The sequence below is a fragment of the Archocentrus centrarchus genome, chromosome 17 (assembly GCF_007364275.1).
Source record: "Archocentrus centrarchus isolate MPI-CPG fArcCen1 chromosome 17, fArcCen1, whole genome shotgun sequence".
Lineage (NCBI taxonomy): Eukaryota > Metazoa > Chordata > Actinopteri > Cichliformes > Cichlidae > Archocentrus > Archocentrus centrarchus.
Genome location: NC_044362.1, coordinates 8,891,872 through 8,913,333, shown reverse-complemented (window position 1 = coordinate 8,913,333; position 21,462 = coordinate 8,891,872). Strand labels below are relative to the sequence as shown.

Here is a 21,462-nt window from a genome sequence, read left to right as displayed (position 1 = left end):
GGAGCGCGCCAGGGGTCGACGCGCGCCGGGTGCGAGGGCCCGCTCATCGCCGCTTGCGGCTTTAATTTCTGTTTGTGCTCGACTATAATGGGCTAGCCTCCATGTTTCTGGATTGAGTTACTGACTGGAATTAATTGAATATAAAATTTGCATTCATGCAAGTGGAATGGATGAATGGATGAATGAATGAATGGATGGATGGGATGAATGAAAGAATGAATGGATGGATGAATGGATGGACGTACAGGATCTTTCAGTATGATGCGGCCATGCACTAAAATGTGACCAAATTTATTTGATCTAAATAATGTGGTCCCATTTCTTCTTAGCATTATTAGTCATGATAACTCGTATAACTTTTCTATTGATTTAGCTGTTGTAATTTATTAATATGCTGTTGATATTTTATTATGTATTCATATTTTATTTTCAATTTAGTATTTATTTACTTTCATTGTAGAAGTACAATAAATGCAGTGTGTTTATAAAATCAGTGAGAAATCATGTTAAATAATCGTGATTTAATATTGACCAAAATAATCGTGGTTATGTTTTTTTTTCCCCATAATCGAGCAGCCCTACAAGGTAATGTTTAAATGTATTTACTACCCTGTCACATATGTCTATCAATGGTATTCTGTGTTCAAACCAGCGGTTGCTTCAATCAGTTGCCTCGAAATTGTGAACAGTTTAACACAGGACACCCCACCTCACGCTGCCAGCAGTCATTGCTTTAAGCCACTGAATATCACTGATTGTCTGTGGTCTCCGGTTGCCACATCACTGCTAGTCACCTCCTGTGTGCACACCTCTTTAAGATTTCTATTTCTTTCGAAAGTCACTGAGACCGTCACAAAGTTAAAGCAGGAAAAAAAAAAAAGCACAGCAATGTGTGTTAACAACGAGAGTCAGATGCCACTCATAGCACTAATATGTAGTACTAATATTGCTCTCGTGGTGGGTTTTCATTTTGCACAAGCACAGGTGATACCCTTTCAATTACTGTTAATGCTGATGGTTTCCAAATATTCCACTGTTCTTCATGTGGTAATGCAAAGATATGGAGCTATGCACCTGCAAAGGAAGTGAAGCATCAACTACACACGTGTAAAGAACACAAAGGATCTGGTTATGAATTAAAGCAGAATCACAACCTTGCAGGGGTATGGTCTACATCCAGGCCTGCTCAGACCTGACCATGGTATCACAAACAGCATAACAATCCTTGTGTTCTGGTGAAACAATGTGAGATCACAGTAACCTTGACCTCTGACAACCAAAAACCTGTGCAGTTCATCATTGCGTCCAAGTGAACATCTTTGCCAAATATGAGGGAGGAAAAAAAAACAATCCCTCAAGAGATCTGTTCTCAAGAATGTGACACACAGGCATAAGATGTCCAAAAATGCCTTTGGCTAAGGAGCTAGCCATAAAAAATTAACCACATTACAGGCCTAAAGCTAAGAGCCAAACATTAGCCATGAAAACAATGAGGAGAGTGAAGAGGACAGGATACTGCTGCGAACACTAGTTGGTACAGAGTGGGATTAAGGAACCTGCACTTGAGGCTATACGGGCTGCACTCACCATCCAGCTGGTGTCCCTGAGTGAAGGCTGCATGCGCTGACTCATAGTTGTTCAGGTGGTATTCAGCTATTCTGCAGTTGGGCGAGAAAAACATGCCACATGAACTTAGATCAGACAATCTTGGAAAAATAAAAGCAGCCTCCTCTGACAAACAAAATTTGTATGATGCGCCTTGTAAAAGCAAAATGTCTCAATAGTTTTGTGCATCAACTTTCTAAGCCATGGAGAAATGAAATTTTTAACTGTTTTAACTTTTGCAGTTTTAGAAATTAAATTTATACATTTTTAAGAAAACATTTTAAGTTTAAAACAATTCTATTAAACTAGTTTACATTACACAGCTTAAAACCTGAGGGACACGTTTACAGAATGCAACCACTGTCTGCAGTCCAAATTTATACTGTGACCAAGTAATAAGAAATATAGAGGAAAAAATATAACATATATAAATATAAATAAAAACAAGGCATAAAACCTGAACATACTGTGTGAATAACAGGTAAATTCATTAAATGAAATAAGTTAAAGAAATGGGGCCAGTTTAAACAGATCCACTACAAAAAGCATGAAGCAGTGCATTTGTTTCACAAATATTTTCATTAATTAAACTACAGACCTTAACTATTAGTTTACCTTATTTAAATTTTTCAAAAAGCAGTGATATAAGCAAAACAAAGAGCAAATGAAGTGCAGTCTAAACTGAGCTAAAACAAGGGTGGAGCAGTGGTTAGCACTGTGACCTCACAGCAAGAAGGTTTGTGGTTCAAACCCCAGCTGAGGCCTTTCTGTTTGGAGTCTGCATGTTGTCCCTGTGGGCTTCCTCCCACAGTCCCAAAGACATGCATGTTAGGTTATCTGGTGACTCTAAATTGGCCCTGGATGTGAGGAAAACCCAGTGCTTTTTAAGCATTTAAAGATTAAAGTGCGGTATAGCTGCATGGTTAAAATAAGTGGTCAATAAGACTAAATGTGAGCATTCTATAGTTCATACCCTGTTCGCATAAAGCTAGAGGAAGGCTGGGCTTTAGCTGTTGTGCTTTCTTGGCATCATCAGCAGCACCTGTGAAGATAACATAAAAACTTTCTGTTTTTATTTATGCAATATATATAAACATATGGTATCCTTGAAAGCTAAACAACTGTGATTTGTAATGGCCATATTATGTTCATGCACTTTACAGTGTGTCAAAAACAGTGTTAGTGAGGTCTGTTTCCAAATGCACTGTGCAGACTTACACCTGTAGTTATTGAGCAGTATGTGGGCATAGGCACGCTGACAGAACCACTCAGCGTTGTCCGAGTCTCCTTGCAAGGCCTCGTTAAGCTCCTAAAAAATAAAGAGGTGGCTTTTATTGTACAGACGGCTTATACTTCTGATTTCATCCACTGAGAGATGTGATTGAAAAGAAACTTCTAGAAAAATGCTAAACATCGAAACTTGCAGGGTTGTGTATCTACAACTTTCACTTCATCTTTAAAGGAGACGCAGGGAATCTAGTCCAATAAAGTAGTACTGAGTGGTACGAATTACTCCGTTTAGTCTAAAGTGCTATTCAGGCTAAACAGAACTGCAATAGTTTCCATAATGCAGTCACGATTATTCACATACAAACCCAGCTGTTTAAAAGCAGACTGACTCTTAACACCGGCTTCTTGTCAGGATGACATTTAGTATCTGGAAAGCCGACTATTTCGTGCTAACGTTAATAACTCCTTACGACTGAGAATGTTTACCTTTTAACGCTATTAAAGTAAGCAAAACAACTGTCCTCCTATTATGGCCACATGTTAGAGAGATACTGGGCGTACTTTCATTTAAATGTGGCTAGCAGAACATGTTGGCTAACTTTGCTAGCTTTGTTAGTAACATCACAAACGTGATCTTCATTCACATAATTCAATTTCCTTTCTAAAGCGGTTAGTCCACTAAATTTAAAGTTAAACAGACAACCTGCAGGAGCCTCCGGTTATCTCAAAAACTTGTTTATGGCCAGCTGAAGGTAGTGTGTTTTACCTGCAGCGCTTTCTGTGGATCTTCGTCAATGAAGCTATCGGGGAAGCTGCTAAAGCCACAGAAGAGACCAAGCGTTAACTAACTGAAATAAACATATGATACTCTGAGAATAGTTAATTGATTTTTAGATTAACTTGCCGTTCGGCTGCCATCGGTTTCTGCGGATGTGCGCTGTTTCTGGAGTGACAGGAAAGTTCTAGACGTGGAGACTACGGGAAACGTGATAGCGGCAACAGCCACAGCTCAAACGCTGCAGAGGGCCTGTCAACATCCGGCTGCGCACGGCTCACGCTGCCGCTACTCCCCTTAATGGCCTGGAGGAGTTATTGCAACAACCATGGCATTAAAAGCTACTTTTTCTCTCTCTCAAAGCGAAATATTGAAAACAAAGTTTTGTAACCGCCTGTCACACTCTTTTGTCAGCTGTTTACAGCTTCAAACTTTTCAAAAATATATAGGCAAACCAAAATGTCCACTTCCAAAAGTCCATGATGTTTTTGAAGTAGAGGTTAAGAGCCTTTGCATTCAGGGAAATGACTTTGCCTATTTTATCTTTGAATAAGCACCACTGGCATGTTAACGTGGTGGCCAAAACACAGCTTCACTAAGTTTAAAATTAGCACCTTTCTGACGACAGGGAAAAACATTGCTACCCTTCAGCCTCCCAGCACTAGGATCTTTAGGTGGCACGAATCCCCTGGAAGCACAAGTTCTAAAATCTTAATAATTATAAACCACTGAGAATACTGCCAATTTCTGTGATTGGTATTATTATAGTTAGATCTACCTCATCCAAGATTTTTAGTAGATGCATCTATGGCTTCAATTTGAAAATCTTAGGTGACAGCTTTTTTTCTTTTTACAGGTGTACCTAATAAAGCAGCAGATGAATGCGCTTTACTGAAATGTGACATAACAAACACTAAGATAGCTCAAAGTACTTACTATTCACTACTGATGCTCCAAGTCTTTCATAGGAATAACAATAGATTTCACACAATGACAAATTTATTTTATATAGACCATTATCTTTAACACCTCGGGACAGCATGAAAGCTAACACACAGAGACCAAAAAAAAAAAAAGATAAAAAAACAAAACTGCAACAGAAAGACCACCTCTCCCTCTGCTACAGGCTTACGAATTTATAAGACATTCCCAGGACACATGGAGAAAAGTGAGGGGCTTTTAAAAAACAAAAACATGGTATAATAAAGCGAAAATAGTTCTGCACAATTGTTCCCTGCAGGCACAGTTACTGCATGAGCTTCTCTTTACCAAATTTAATCCCCCCAAGAAAGCCAGCCTGACTCTTCAATCATTTTTTTATTTGGAGTGAGGTGAAGTTTGTAGAAAAATAATAAACTAATAATGACTTCACTTTGACAGGTCAGCTGTTTTACTTCTTGCAATACAGTATATAATCTGTGCAGCACAACAACAACAAAAACAAATAGTTTATAAACCTGAGGGAGAAAATGGCATCAAAAGAACAAGTCGAGCACTTTCACAGACATACAGTACACAGAGATCAGCCGTAACATTAAAACCACCAGCCTCACACTGTGCACGGTGCCATGAGAGGCTGTGGGGTTCTTCCACAGTGCCTAGCTGGGTGCTACATGTCAAGGTAACACCCACACGAACGCCGAACAAACACTGTACTGTAATGAAATCGATGCTCACTTCGCCCAGCAGTGGTTTTAATGTTGTGGCCCTATGGTGCATAATCGACACAGACAGATAACGGCTTCTGAGTTTAATATATGCATTTATGTATATATAACTAAAGGGAGTGTGTGCACTGCAGATAGCACTAATCTCACAGGAGGAAAGGTGGTTACAAGGCCACTTCACTGGTGATTGTCACACACAAAAAAATAGTCGGACTGTGTAGATACACACGTAATAAACAGCATAAGTGCTAAAGTACTACTCTAAAAATAACAGTGATCCCTTGTTTTCAACATTTCACAATGCAAAAAAAAAAAAAATCAGCAATCTTAAAAAACACCAATAATAATAACAACAATAATAATAAGAATATGGAATGTTTTCCCTTATGATTGCCAGGAATAGGATGGACTGACACCTTCAGGCACTTTCAGAAGAAATATACAGCAGAGGTAAACATTAGTGCAAAGCCACTTTTAAGGCAAAGGAATGCTTCAGCATGTGATAGCATAAATACACAAAACTAAACAAAGTAGGAAAGAGTGCAAGCAAAGGCAGAGAAGAAGGGCACAGTGTGGTGATAAGATAATTGCTTCCAGGACACTGGAGCTGAAGTGCGAGCAGAGAAAAGATCTGCAGAGAGGCTAGAGATTCCAGTGCATGTCTGTTTTTGGTGTTGATATAAACAAAAAAGCTACAGAAAAATGACAATAAGGCTAAATGAAAACATTTCAAAGTCTGCCTTTACTGAGAGCGTAAATGGCTGTGAAATTTTGGTTCCTGACAGCGCCATGACAAAGCACTGATCCACACTTTAAAATTATATTCTAGATCAAAAGTCCCTGTTTTATCCAGCACTGGTTTTCAGACATTGTCATAGCAAAGTGCAGCCCTGTAAGTGGTCCTGAGTTTAGTGGAGTGTACAGGCAGTTGCTTTTACTTTTATGGAGAGCGGGGTAATGGTCTTTTCTATTGGTCAGAGCTAGTCAGAGGCATGAGCTGTGGAGTTTTTTGTCCTGGATGCGACTTTTTACCCGGCGTTTCCGGTGCACCTTTTATGCCCACAGCTACCTCGGCAGCGGCCTGTCGTTCACACAGACTCCCCAGCAGCTGAGCTGTTTTGAAGACTGAACCCTGGCCCGTGGGTTTCAAAGACTGGACCTTTTGCAGGTTCTGGAGAGTGCGCAGCATCTCAGCAGACACTATAGGCAGATGCTGCTCCTGGATCAAACTGGAGCTGGCAGGACGCAGAACGGTGTCGCGCTGAGCCGGGGGCCTGGGAGCGGGCTTGGTGCGCTGTGCAGCCGGAGCTCGGACAGAGGTGGGTGACGTTTTCTTTGGCGGTGGGTGAGAATCTTCCTCCTCCACTGACTGGTCACTAGATGATATACTGTCCGAGTCATCGCTCATGCCTTCATCATTGACACTATCATCGTGATCGTCATCGTCTTCCTCTTTGATGCCATCTCCATCGGTGATGTAAATCATGTCTTTGGGGAGAGAGGTGAACTGGTAGACGAGGCGCTGGCCTTCAACCTTATTCAGTATGCCTCTCTGGTAGTAGTACCTGGATGGATACAGAGGTTGCACATTCAAAAAACACAAACCAAGCATCATATTGGATCAGAATTTAAGAGGCAAGAAAGAAATCATCAGGAACTGTTTTTCCCAAATGTATCTAAAGACTTGTAGCCCACCCACACACAGAGGCCCAAGAGTATCCTAATCAGCCCACAAACCTGCAGGAGGAACATTAAGCTACAGTTTTATTGTTTATGTCCCATTTGTAAGTACATGAGAGCTCAAATTAAAATGACAAAAAAACAAAACAATCTTAACCAACACAAAATATATTTTAAACTCTTAATTGATGTATTTCAATCTGGGCTTATTAGAATACTATTTTCCTGGTGTACTGTGATCAGGTTCCACACCTGTCCCTTTCTTATAACCTAGATTGGATATATTGTTTCATTTATGCAGCAGACATCTGCAACAACTAACCCCTTGTGGTCTTGAAGTCTATAGGCCGGAAAGGTAAAACCTCATGGACAGATGGATGGTATGATGACAATATCCTCCTGTTTAATTTAATAAAATAATATTAATAAATCATAAAAATGATTTTGGTAATTATCAATAGTGTTAATTTAGGGCAGCTGTGGCATAAATCTTAGATTGGGTGGTAGTCAAATAAATCTTTTAAGCACTGAATTTTGAATTTTTTTTTAATTAAATATGCCATTACTTTACAAAGCCAATGTTTTGTTTTGTATTTGCGCTCAACTTCTGCTGAATTACACGTGAGTAAAAATGTAAGAAAACTGGCATAAATGCTCTTTGACATCTGTGATTGTGATTGATTTTGTAATCGTATCATCAGCTGACCAGCTGACCAGCTGGCACCTGTGTTTACACTGATATTCAACCTCTCACTGAAACTGTGTGTGATTCCCACCTGCTTTAAAAAGTCCATCATAGTCCCTGTCCCAAAGAAACCACACCCCAGCAGCCCCAATGACTTCAGGCCCATAGCGCTCACCTCTGTGGTGATGAAGTGTTTTGAGAGACTCATCAAGACATTCATCACCTCCTCACTGCCCACCACCCTCGACCCACTACAGTTTGCATACCGGCCAGACAGATCCACAGATGACGCCATATCCTTCCTCCTCCACAAGACCCTTTCACACATAGACACTGGTAAGGGGAACTATGTGAGAGTGCTGTTTGTAGATTACAGCTCAGCATTCAACACCATAGTTCCCTCCAGGCTGGTCTCTAAGCTGCTGGACCTGGGCCTGGGCCCATCCCTGTGCAGGTGGGTTCACAGCTTCCTGACCAGCAGACCACAGGTGGTACGAGTGGGTCACCTCACCTCATCCTCCCTCACCCTCAACACTGGATCCCCCCAAGGCTGTGTGCTCAGCCCTCTGCTGTACTCACTGTACACCCATGACTGCCGAGGCCACGTCAGAGTCCAACGTCATCATCAAGTTGCTGACGACACTGCTGTTGTGGGACTAATCTCTCACAATGAGGAGACAGCCTACAGGAGAGAGGTCTCCCGCCTGGAGAACTGGTGCCAGGAGAACCACCTCCTGCTCAACGTCAGCAAAACAAAGGAACTGATCGTGGACTTCAGCAGGAAGCAGCAGAGGGACTACCATCCACTTGTCATCAGTGGTGCTGAGGTGGAAAGAGTGGACACCTTCAAATACCTGGGAGTGACCATCTCACAGGACCTGTCCTGGACTCATCACATAAACATCACTGTGAAGAAGGCCAGACAGCGTCTCTACCTCCTCAGGCGGCTGAGAGACTTCAAGCTCCCACTCAAGGTGCTCAGGAACTTTTACACCTGCACCATCGAGAGCATCATGCGTGGGAGCATCACCACCTGGATGGGAAACTGCACCAAGCAGGACTTCATGGCCCTAAAAAGGGTGGTTCGTTCAGCTGAACGGACCATCAGAACCACCCTCCCCAACCTGCAGGACATTTACACCAAGCAGTGCAGGCTGAGGGCCATGAAGATCCTAAAACAGCCCAGCCACCCTGGACACTCTCTCTTTCTCCCTGCTCCCATCAGGCCGGCGTTACCGCTGCCTGAGGGCTAAGACTGAAAGGTTGAAGAAGAGTTTTTTACCCACAAGCCATCCGTCTGCTCAACTCTGAGCCCTAACTGGACCATTATTGCACAGTGTAAATATTATAATTTAAAAAGTGTGTATAGTGTATAGTATATAGAGTATAGTGTATAGTGTGAATTACTTTTTTAATTTTTATTCTTCTTATTTATATGTGTGTGTTTATTAGGTTGCAGGTACAAAATACATTTCACTGTGCATGTACTGTGTATAACTGTGCATGTGACAAATAAACACTATCTTATCTTATCTTATCTTATCTTAGATCTGCGGCCGTATGTTCTGGACACTCGGGTGAAGAGAGGAGCTGAGCTGTCAACTGATCACCACCTGGTGGTGAGTTGGATCAGGTGGCGGGGGAAGATGCTGGACAGACCTGGCACACCTAAACGTATTGTGAGGGTGTGCTGGAACGCCTGGCAGAAGCCCCAGTCCGGGAGATCTTCAACTCCCACCTCCGGCAGAACTTCGACAGCATTCCGAGGAGGCTGAGGACATTGAGTCCGAATGGACCATGTCCGCACCTCCATTGTTGAGGCTGCTGCTCAGAGCTGTGGCTGCAAGGTGGTTGGTGCCTGTCGTGGTGGTAACCCCCGAACCAGATGGTGGTCACCGGAGGTGAAGGGAGCCATCAAGCTGAAGAAAGAGTCCTATCGGGCTTGGTTAGCCTGTGGGACTCCGGAGGCAGCTGACAGGTATCGACAGGCCAAGCGGAATGCAGCTCGGTAGTGGCCAAAGCAAAAACTCGGGTGTGGGAGGAGTTCGGTGAGGCTATGGAAAAAGACTTTCGGACGGCATCGAAGCGATTCTGGCAAACCGTCAGGCGACTCAGGAGGGGAAAGCAGTGCTTCACTCACACTGTTTATAGTGCGGGGGGGGTGCTGCTGACTTCAACTGAGGCTATAGTCGGACGGTGGAAGGAATACTTCGAGGACCTTCTGAATCCCACTGACACGCCTTCTGTAGTGGAAGCAGAGTCTGGGGATGAGGGGGATGACTTGACCATCACTGGGGGTGAGGTCACTGAGGTAGTTAAACAACTCCTTGGTGGCAGAGCCCCTGGGGTGGACGAGATTCGCCCTGAGTTCCTGAAGGCTCTGGATGTTGTAGGGCTGTCTTGGTTGACACGCCTCTGCAACATCGCGTGGAGATCTGGGGCAGTGCCATTGGATTGGCAGACCGGGGTGGTGGTCCCCATCTTAAGAAGGGAGACCGGAGGGTGTGCTCCAACTTTCGGGGGATCACACTCCTCAGCCTCCCCGGTAAGGTCTATGCCAGGGTGCTGGAAAGGAGGGTGCGTCCGTTAGTCGAACCTCGGATTCAGGAGGAACAATGCGGTTTTCGTCCTGGTCGTGGAACGCTGGACCAGCTCTTTATCCTCTCAAGGATATTCGATGTGGCGTGGGAGTTTGCCCAACCAGTCTACATGTGCTTTGTGGACTTGGAGAAGGCATTCGACCGTGTTCCTCGGGGTGTTCTTTGGGAGGTTCTGCGGGAGTATGGGGTGTCTGGCCCATTGTTGCGGGCCATTCAGTCCTTGTACAACCACAGTGAGAGCTTGGTCCGTATAGCCGGTAATAAGTCGGATTTGTTTCCTGTGGGTGTTGGACTCCGTCAGGGCTGCCCTTTGTCACCGATTCTGTTCATAATTTTTATGGACAGAATTTCTAGGCGTAGCCAGGTGGCGGAAGGCTTCTTCCTTGGTGGCCTCAGAGTCTCATCTCTGCTTTTTGCAGATGATGCGGTTCTGTTGGCTTCATCAGGGGGGGGCCTCCAGCTCGCAGTGGAACGGTTCGCAGCCGAGTGTGAAGCGGCTGGCATGAGAATCAGCACCTCTAAGTCTGAGGCCATGGTCCTCAGCCGGAAAAGGGTGGAGTGCCATCTCCGGCTCAGGAACGAGTTCTTGCCTCAAGTGGAGGAGTTTAAGTATCTCGGGGTCTTGTTCACGAGTGATGGGCGAAGGGAACGGGAGATCGACAGGCGGATCGGGGCTGCTTCTGCAGTGATGCGGACGCTGCACCGGTCCGTCGTGGTGAAGAGGGAGCTTAGCGTAAAAGCGAAGCTCTCGATTTACCGGTCGATCTACGTTCCTACCCTCACCTATGGTCACGAGCTTTGGGTAGTGACCGAAAGAATAAGATCGCGAATACAAGCGGCAGAAATGAGTTTCCTTCGAAGGGTGGCTGGCCTCTCCTTAGAGATAAGGTGAGGAGTGCGGCCATCCGGGAGGGGCTCAGAGTAGAGCGCTGCTCCTCCACATCGAAAGGAGCCAGTTGAGGTGGCTCGGGCATCTGATTAGGATGCCTCCTGGCCGCCTCCTGGGTGAGGTGTTCCGGCATGTCCCACCGGGAAGAGGCCCCGTGGTAGACCCAGGACACGCTGGAGAGATATGTATCTCGGCTGGCCTGGGAACGCCTTGGGGTCCCTCCGGATGAGCTGGAGGAGGTGGGCTGGGGAGAGGGAAGCTTGGGCTTCTCTGATTAGGCTTCTGCCCCCGCGGACCCGGCCCCGGATAAGCGGAAGAAAAATGGATGGATGGATGGATCTGTGATTGCTCATTACTGTGAAACAAGACCCAGATCTGGCTTTTGCCAAATTAAAGCGTGAACGTTTTCAGTGAACATTACGGTAATTCCATTTGAAAGCTGTTGTGCTGTACCTGAGTGCTCTGCCCATCGTCTCATAATTCATATCTGGTTGTTTTTGGTTTGCCCCAGAGCTTGGCCACTGCTTCGAGTTGACCAGTTTGAAGATCCCTGCCTGGGGATAGTCCACTTGATATAGCGGGGACAGACTTGTCTATCTTGCAGCAACTCCATCAGGAACTGCCACAGGTAAAGGGTGTTTCCACCTAAAGCACATGAAAGAAAAGAACGAACAACATTTGGGTTAAATAACTTTGATGAAGACCCACTGTCATAGCATGCTTCCTCAAAGCAAGCATGTGTACATGTGTTTACTTTTGTAATACTTGGTAGGGCTAAGTTGTATTTTCAGCTTCAATCAGGTGACTTATACTGTTATATTGTTTTTGCTGCATCTCTGGAGAGAAACTGAATAGCAGATAGGTCTGTTGTTAAACTGCTTTTCTGTAACGTAATGTCCTCAACAAACTCAACTGGCTGAGCCCCAAAATAAGGGAAGACTCAAGCAGCCAATCAGTCCTCGTAATAGCTATGTGTTATCACCACAGTTACAGCTTTGCATAGGGGATAGGCTCCTTGAGAACTGCAAGTTTTGTATGACAGTACCTTTGTTGTATTTGTCCTTCTTTACTGTAATTTCTGGTGTGGGAGACTCTGCTCTTCGATGGCGAGGTTTCCTACCTGTACAGACAAAAAGCACAAGTCAATCACAAAGGTCACAAATTCAACCTGTACAAGCTGAAGAGCAGGAAAGTTACTGACCTTTCTTTTTGGACCGCAGCTGTGACGCAGGCTTATTCCTGTGAAATGACGGCCATTGTGGCTGGTCGACAGCTCCCACAAGCCCCTCTGCCGACACCGTCACCTGGGTAATGGGAGTAGTGATGACATCGCCCAGTGATGGTAAGAAGGTCTGTGCTGCAGGGGTGCATAAAAAAAGATTTGCTAAAAGAGAGCAGCACTATAACCACCATGTCTAAAAATAAATCTTGCACTGAAACATCAAAAAGCAGGAGGTGAACTGGGCTAAATGTGCATGCGAGTTGTGTTAATTCTGTGTCTGTGCTTACAGTAATGTTCCAGGGAGAGGGAGTCAGCACACTCCATGTTGAGTAACGAGTCAGGAGCAACAAGTGTCTCCATGGTCTCTTCCTCTCCACTTTCACATGGCTCCACTACAGACCACAGATAAGAAACAAAAAACACATTCAGAAGGAGAAAGAGGGTAAGCACACACTCAGCAATTTATCGGTGACTTAGAGCTGTCCATTTACAAATTTCTGCTTGCTTTCTAACTCATTATCAAAGAGTAAAACTTGTTATTCAGGGGTTACAACTTCTGCATGTTGGTGTAAAATAGAAGTGTGTCCAATGCAAACAGCTACTACAGCTATATCAAATATTTCAAATTAGCTACTACACTGCGTTCCCAGGTTCTCCTTGGTAACTGCAGATTTAGTTTCTTTATCAGTTACGAGCTATTAGTTATTTTTTCTTGTCACTGTTGGAAGAAGAATTCAGAAACTTTACTAAAGCAAAAGTAAACAGACAAAGTTTAGCAAGAATTCTAATATTTCTTTAAATGTAAAATAGCAAAGAGTAATTATTTGATCATCATCACTGCAGTAAAAGCAGAACAGGCAAAGATCTGTAATCACATAGTTCCTCTACAGCCCCAAAGATAAACCCACCACAGATATAAAAAAAAAAAAAAACCCAAACATATTAGCAACATTTAGCAAGGCTACCACCCTCTTTGGGCCCGAGCTCATTTAGACAGACTGAGGCAAGTGGAAAACTGTCCAGAGTTATACTAATGTACAGTTAGCATTTGTGATAATTGGGGGTGCATTAGTCCACACGACACAGTAACTAGCACATCTGCAAAGGCACTACTAATGCTGAACGGTATAAACAGGGTTTAAAGCTCCATACGGTACTGTACCATCATCCAGACCACATTCTTCATAATGACAGCAGCATGGATCAGTAGTAAAAGAGTGGGGTGCTAAACTGGCCTGTCTGCAGTCCAGACCATCATCCATTAACACATTCAGTGCATCGTTAAAAACAAGAGCACTCCTGAGCGGGTGCCAACACAAAGTGCCGTTATAGTCCAAATCAGTGAACAAGTATGTGAAGTTTGATAGATCTAGTTTAAACAGCACACTCCCAGTCTGTTTACAAAGGTTTTTTAATACATGAGAGTGAGACATTGTGATTTCACTCTAGAAAAAGATAAAAAGGGAATGAAAGATGATGCATTTCTATTACTGAAATAATAGTCATAGAGGTTAAATGATGAAAGAAGACATTTCAAACTGTGTAATTTGCTTTTTGTTTAAAAAAAAAAAAAAAGAAAAAAAAAAGAAGAGTATACAAAGCTATACAGCTATTTTTGAGTTATTACTGAGATGTGAATAATTTAGTGTTTTATTTATTTATGTATTTTTCTTCTTTTTAGCAAAAAATATAGGTCGACTGTATGTAAGCAATGCTTCAGCCTGAGCCCGGTCACTACTTAGTGCACAAACAGTGAAGTCTATATGTACTGCATATATGTAATGACTGAATAAAATAAACTAACATTTGATTTGTTGTTTTTATGCTGGGTTCAATGAATGTGGAGGTTTAAATGATTGCACTGTTTCTTATGAAGTTTACACTTCCCTTTTTGGGAAAGGAAGTAGAAAGTCCTGAATTCAAAATCTCTTTTGTTTTTTTTTTTGTGTTTTTTTTTAAGTAAAAGTATGTGTTAGAATAATTAAAATACCCACAAATACATTTAATTATCATAAAGATCGCAGACGTTTGAAAATAATATAATTTGTATTACATTCATTATTTTTAATTAATTTATTCAGTGTTTCATTTGCACATCATTAGAAATTTAAGCCACTTCTAGACTAAAAAAAAAAAAACTGGAATACAAATATTTCCCTCCAAAATATCCCTGAATAGAAGAAGAAAGCAGAGAAGCATGGACTTTTTAAAGTAAATAGAAAGGCTAGGTAAGTGTCGTTCTTGTGTAAACTCCGTGGAGTGCTGGTCACTGCTCTCCGTCCGCAGGTACACAACACTGATATCTGACAGACTGACACTCCACAGCTTACAACGACAGCAGCTTAGATCTCACCACGTGCGTGTCCTCGAGGCTAAACATGATCAAAAGGGAGTGTGTTGTGTATGTTTTTTCGTGCGCATCTTGTGTGTGAGGTGAGGTGCCTGTGAAGCAGTGAGCTAGAAAACATCTGCTAGCTAACAGCTGTTTTGTCGTGGACTCAAACACTTTCTGCCGCCGGGAAAAGCAAACCCACAGCCTGTCAAACACACCGCCACGTTTAGAGAACCGCGGAGAGACCGCTTGGCTGTCCCCAAACGGTTCTAACACTGAAGTGAAGTGTCTGTAAATTATCTACAAATGCTGCTGTTACCGTTAGCTAAAGTTATCCGAGCCTCAACGCCGTGCTCCGCCTCAGCTGCTCCCTCCAACGTGAATATTGACGGAAATGTAACCGGACACGGAGATATCACTTACTTTTAAATTCCCGAACGTGTGAGGAGCCAGCTATAGCATGTGTGCTGTCGCTCGGTTTGATCGCGTCTACATCCTAATGTGATTCATTTAAATGTTTTTCCCAAGAACAAGCCAGGAATGTTTTCTTTTTTTACTTCCTGGATCTCAGCGGAGGGTGGTCCATGTGCGCGGGTGGCGAATACGCATGTGCAGAGCAAGGCTTTCTTTTTGTTTTTAGATACCAGGTAAAACTTTTTAATTATGAAAGACCTAAAACATTTACAACGTGTAGCAGATGACATGATTGAATGTGAATGTTACAGGTAAAAGGGTTGAAGCGTGCGTGCGTGCGTGCGTGCGTGGTGTGTGTGTGTGTGTGTGTTGACCTTTGATCAGTTTGCTCATGATCCCCCTCCACCTGTAACTGTTCACACGCTAGACCTGTATAGGAGAGCAGGTGTGAATGGGGAACCTGCTCTACAATCACTGCGGGGCAATCTGTGAGACCCCGAACTGCGGGACACAAAATGGCACAAAATTAGATGAGAGCAGAGGTTTACTGACTCTGCTTTGACACACACACACACACACACACACAACACACACACACACACACACACACACACACACACACACACACACAGAAGTTCATCGCTGCTTAACTTTTGACTTACCTGTGACATGTTAAAATGGTCACTGGCAAAGTCAAAGATGAGCTCTGACTGTTGCAACATGGCTGAATTTTTCCAAACACACATACAACTCTTAACTGGGTGGGAATAGCATCACAGCTTTCCTATGAAGTCTGTTAAATGAACAGGTCTGATGATCTTTTTGCTGTTGAATCCAGGCAGATCCCGTTTCTGGAGAGAGTCCTTTCGATGTACACCAGATGACCGTCAGCGCTGGGATGCAGCCTGCGTCCTTCCATGCAATGCAGCTTGGCAGTGGTAGAGTGATGTGAGTGTAATTATTGACCAGAGACGCAGAGGCGTCACAGGAAGCCAGTGCTCTCGATGAGGAAGTGTTAAACTGTCCTGTGGTCTGACTGAACCTGCCAGAGAAGAACACACAGACACACAAAAAAAACCCATGTGGGTGAGGTGGGGGGAGTTGAAGAGCTGTTAAAGGCAAAAACAAACGCCAAGACCACACCTGCAGATAGAAAAATCAGGCTTTTTTGCAAGTCAAGCATTTATTTTTTTAAAAACACAATGTTGTCTCTAGTCTCAGATGCAGAGAAATCAACATCATATTTTGCCTCCCTATCTCATTCTTTTGCTCTTATCTCACTTCTAAACTGGGCTAAACCAGCAACAGGAAGGAAGTGTTTGCAGCGAAATGTGTGTCTGGGCTGTGTGTGTGTGCAGTATGAGTTGGGGAGGGGGGTTGCAACATCATGTCTTTGCACAATGTTAATGGTTTCAGGGCCGTTATGTGCACATTCCTCGCAACATGACCATGAAGGAGACGTTCAGCACCAAGCTCCACAAAAACAACTCCTTTCCATTACTCCCTCTCATTCTCTCCTCCTCACTTGTTTTTCTGCCCCTCCTCTTGTATCTGGCCATCACAGCATTATTAATTCCCTTGAGTTCCTCTGTCTTCTTTCACTTTTTTTTCCTCCTACCATCCCTTCTCGTCTGTCCTCTGTGTTTAATAACTCCCGGGTTAAGGTTAACCTTTAAGTGAATTTAGCAGTGTGGCTGCCTCCTCCTCCAAAGTGTCAAATTTACTTTACACTGTAAACACTGTTGCCACTCCTGCACCTACAATCAGCATCTTTGTTCTCAAGATCATGCAAACATGTAGGTTTTGTAGTACCGTGAACAAATACCATCAAAGAAATTCATATATTCACTGAGCGCCTACATTATAGCCCTGCTGAGCCCCAGTAACCTCAGTAAAGTGAATGTATTAAAAATATCTCAGCTGCCAAAGAGAAGGAGAATGTGTGTGTTTTCTTTGTCTTGCTTTATGCGTGTGAGACAGGCAAAATATGTTTGGGTCAGTTATCACACAGGAAGCACAGCTCAGTTAGGAGGCAGCGCTTCCTGAGTTCCTGCACCAAACCACTGCCAACACCTCTTTGCCAGCAGTGGTCTCCTCATTTTCGATTTCCTGTGATGTTTGCAGTCACTTGGCACTCAATGATTTAGGTGGGACAGTGAACTGGAGGATAGTTTACTCCCCAAAGCAAGAGAAGTTCAAGAAGAAGTCAGCGAGGAAAACTAGTCCTTTTTTGTTCATATTTAATATGCAAAACTTGATGTCAGAGCTGGAACCAGCAGTGGAGTCACAGAAAATTCAGATCATGAGTATCACTCTGTGAATCATTTTGTTTTTTTATTTTTTTTATTGCTGTATTTCTTATAGTAAATCTTGCACAGCATGTTGCTGCAGATTTTCAGCGCATTTTGACTGAGTCTGATTTCAATGCAGGTTTATTTATATAGCATTTAATCACAATAACAGTTGCCTCAGAGTGCTTATACTGTAAAGTAAAGGCCCTACAGTATTCTGGAGAAGACACCAACTATAAAATAACCCCTTTTGAGCAAGCACTTTGTGACCGTGGGAAGGAAAAGCTCCCTTTTAACAGGAAGACACGTCCAGCAAAACCAGGTTCAGGGAGGGGCAGCCATCTGCCGCAACCAGTTAGGGGTGAGGGGAACAAGAGAAAGGAGCCAGGAGAGACAGGAGTGAGAAGACAAAAATTTAATGGCACATAAACGGAGTGAAAAGAGGTGAGTGGAGAAGACTTGTGTCACATGAACTCCCGCAGCAGTCTGAGCCTATAGCAGCATAACAAAGGGAGGGTTTGGGGTCACCTGATCCAGCCCTAACTATAAGCTTTATCAAAAAGAAAAGTTTTAACCCTAATCTGAAAAACACAGAGGGTGTCTGTCTCCTGAATCCAAGCTGGGAGCTGGTTCCACAGAAGAGGGGCCTGAAAGCTTCAGGCTCTGCAGTCTGAGCGGTGATAAAATGATACTACAAGGTCTTGATTTGACTGTGGTATTTTGTTCTATTACAGTTATAGCTACGCAAATGAGTCACACAGATTTTGTTATCAAATATTTTTTTATGTAACGAAAATGTACCGACATTAAGCCTAATTCCAACATCAACATAAAAGAACTGCTGTGTCTAAATACCTTAGAAAATATTTTCATTGTCTGTCATTAGACAGTATGTCTAGGTTGGTGACCAGAGTTGCTGTAACAGACCTCATGTCAAAAAGGAGCATTGACTCGTAGGCTATAAAAAGTGTAAAGATGTCGATACTGCACTGTTTGCTGTCTGAAAATGCAGTTGTTTAAAGTAATGTGTTGGTGTTAGTTTTATTAGTGCATTGTTCTACTTTCCGTGCTGTCGGGGCTGCAAATGTATAAAGTTAGCACATTAACACTGTAAAAATAAATTACTTCCATAAATAACATTTCCTTTGGGGTATAATACCATTCTTTATTATACAGTATACTAAAACAAACAAACAAAAAAAATGGTACAATCACTGTATTAAAACAAGGTTATAATAGTATAATTCTATAATCTTTTAATTTTAGTATGAAATATAGAAACTATTGGATAGTTGTTGTAAGTTATTGTTATAATGATATTTTGATAACGGACATTTTACGGAGCATTTTAGAGCGCAATGTAGTTAATAAAGAGTTGAATTCGTTATTCTCAAATATATTTCAAGATAGGTTTCTTTTTTTTTTTTCACAGCCAGGATAAAAATGCATATTGAACATAACTAACAGCTATTTTCTTCCTCCTAACCTGAAAATTGGGCTCTGCTTAAATATCACAGCAAGCTGCCATGCTTGCTCAGTTCCAGTGAATATAGTACAAAACATGAAGAATGCAGCTTGAATCTTGTGTTTTGTTGACATAAACAAGGCATTAATGGAGACTTTCTCCCTTTCCCCCCTTCCTCTTTTTTTTTTTAGTAGTAGCCACCACTGTCTGCCATTGTGCTGCCACATGTATCATTCATTGTTACTGTGCCCTGCGGCCTGCAGCTTTTATAGAGGACTCTCTAACAGTATGTTTTGTTCAGCAGTTCTCTGGTCACATAGGTTCGTCTCTGTGGCCTCTGCACTGGGATCTGAGTCTGTGAAGTGGCTGCCAGGCCCCTAAGGACACTGATAAGCCCCCCATAACATTCATTCCCCAGTTTCTGTGTGTGTGTGTGAGAGAGAGAGAGAGAGAGCGCGCGAGACAGAGACCGAGATAGAAAGAGCGCGGGTGTGTTTGACAGAAAGGAGCAGGGTATATGTATGTGTGTGTGAACTAGGCCGGGCTGATAACAGCATGGCAAGAGAGGGAGCAGCTGATAAGCCCCTCTTGTTGCTTGGGGTAACCAGGCCTTGTTAAATGAACACAGTAAAATATGGTTTGTGTGTGTGTGTGAGTGTGTTGTGTGCGTGCGTGCGTGTGTGCGTGTGTGCGCGCGTGTCAAGCGCAAGAGATTGAGAGTCGGAGAACAGCAGAGGTGGATGCAATACTGTTTTTACAACCTCCCCTCCGTGCAAACATATGAATGGTTCAGCTGTCACTGAAAATAAATCACTGGAAAGTTTTTTTTTTTTTTAATCTACATTTTCTGGCACAGCATTTTTACAGAGGCAAACAGCCCTGCTCAGAAATGTACGCTCTCTGAAAAGTACTTTCACTTTCTCTTCAGCACATGTCAAGCAACATGCAGTCACTCAAACGCCTACAAACATTTTCTTTTGTTATATTTTGTTCTTTTTTTCCCCCTTTATTTCTAATACTATACAGAGTAGTAGGCCTGTTGTACGGAATAAGAAGCACTCTGCTTACCTTTGTGTTTATAGCGTGTGTCTGTATGTGACAGAGCAGCAGCTGCCTGGAAGATCCAAGAGGGAAACGGAAATTGTTCTCATCACTTTTGGCAAACACAGAACCTTCATCTGTTTACAGGCGTGGGATCAGTTCCCTCCTGTCAGTGTGCAGTCACCAAAGAGAGTGCGCCACACAGACGTGAAGATCACAGATCAGCGTAGATCATGGTGATTTTTTTTTTTTCTTTTTCTTCTTCTTCTAGTCCTTGTCAGTTCACGCTTCCTCTTTTCTTTTTTCCAGAGAACTGACCCCCACCCCACCCCCCCCACCCCCCACGCCACAAACACACACACTGCCTCACCCCTCCCTCCCCTCCTATCCTGCGAGTTCTCATTGGTTACCTGTGTTGTGAGTCAAGGTAACCCATAGTGACCATTGTCAGTGCGGAGCAAATGTAAACACGGGTGTATTTGCAATGTAAAGCAGCCGAGAGCCAAGCCACCAAGCTGCAAACAGCCGTGCGGTTAATGTGAGGGTGGACACAGAGGGCATGTGTGTGATGATGAGATCATTAAATTTGACCTCAGATCATTTGCTCACCATTAACCAAGCTAAAAGGAATTTTCAGTGCTCCTGTTGCCTTGCACGGTTAATATTAACACCCAAGGGAAATGAGACCAAAAAAAAAAAAAAAGACCAAAAAAAGCAGAGACCAAAAAAAAAAAAAAACAAACAAACAAAAAAAACAGGGTTGTTAGCTACTCTGACTTTATCCAGTCCCAGACGCTCCCCAGTGGTAAAACGCAGCACCAGCAGCCTTCAGGGGAAAAAAAAAAAAAGTCTGATCCACATTTCAATTTCTTTTCCTCCCTTTCTCTTTCCAAATACACAACAACAAGAATAGAAATAGCTTGTGGACCATAAATCTGTGCGTGAGGCATTACTTGGCAGTGTGTTTCTCGGGAGTCATAAGTTTTCTCATGAGAACGGAGGCCTCCTGCAGCCGGTCCCACTCTCTGTGTCACTGCTTTAAAGACTGGGTAACGACCTCCTGTCCGAATATTTAAAGAGCTACACCGAGTCACTGCAGGATTAGGTTTGCTGATTTTACATTTCAACTTTCAAAAAGAACAGCAGCCCTCTTTCATTTTTTTTTAATGCTACAGGCCATTTTAGACCTTTCTTTTATGTTTTGTGCATTCCATAGCAGAGGGTTTAGTTGGACTGATAAGACAGAATAAATCAGACCTCGCTTTCATTCCTTTATTTCTTTAGCCAATTTCCCCAACTTCTGCAACAGCGGGCAACTTTGTGAAGAATGTGCTGGTTTGGCTCAAAAATGAGGTTCACACCCATAATGTTTTTATAAAGTAGCAGAGCACAGGATTTGATTATTGCAATATGGGTTTGTGTTTATGTGTTTGAAAGACAGAGTTACTGTTGCTGACAGGTAATGCAGTGAAGCTCAGAGATTAGGTTGTTTTATTTATTTTAGGAATTGGAAGAAAAGGAGGGTGGTTGAATAATTTTTTTTCTTCTAAATCTGTGCTTTTGTAA

The 21,462-nt window shown here is 43.0% G+C and overlaps 1 protein-coding gene and 1 pseudogene across 1 annotated transcript in view; both read right to left on the bottom strand.

Annotated features, from left to right (window-relative positions):
* Positions 1-4,283, bottom strand: part of sugt1 (SGT1 homolog, MIS12 kinetochore complex assembly cochaperone) — a 32,185-nt gene extending 27,902 nt beyond the window's left edge. The window contains 7 exon segments of the mRNA XM_030751691.1: positions 1,588-1,658; positions 2,579-2,594; positions 2,597-2,647; positions 2,824-2,914; positions 3,602-3,650; positions 3,740-3,915; positions 4,225-4,283. Coding sequence (XP_030607551.1) covers positions 1,588-1,658; positions 2,579-2,594; positions 2,597-2,647; positions 2,824-2,914; positions 3,602-3,650; positions 3,740-3,753 — 292 coding nt within the window. The 5' untranslated portion in view covers positions 3,754-3,915; positions 4,225-4,283.
* Positions 4,284-4,912: 629 nt separating this feature from the next.
* Positions 4,913-20,196, bottom strand: LOC115795312 (ETS-related transcription factor Elf-1-like; annotated as a pseudogene).
* Positions 20,197-21,462: the final 1,266 nt, after the last annotated feature.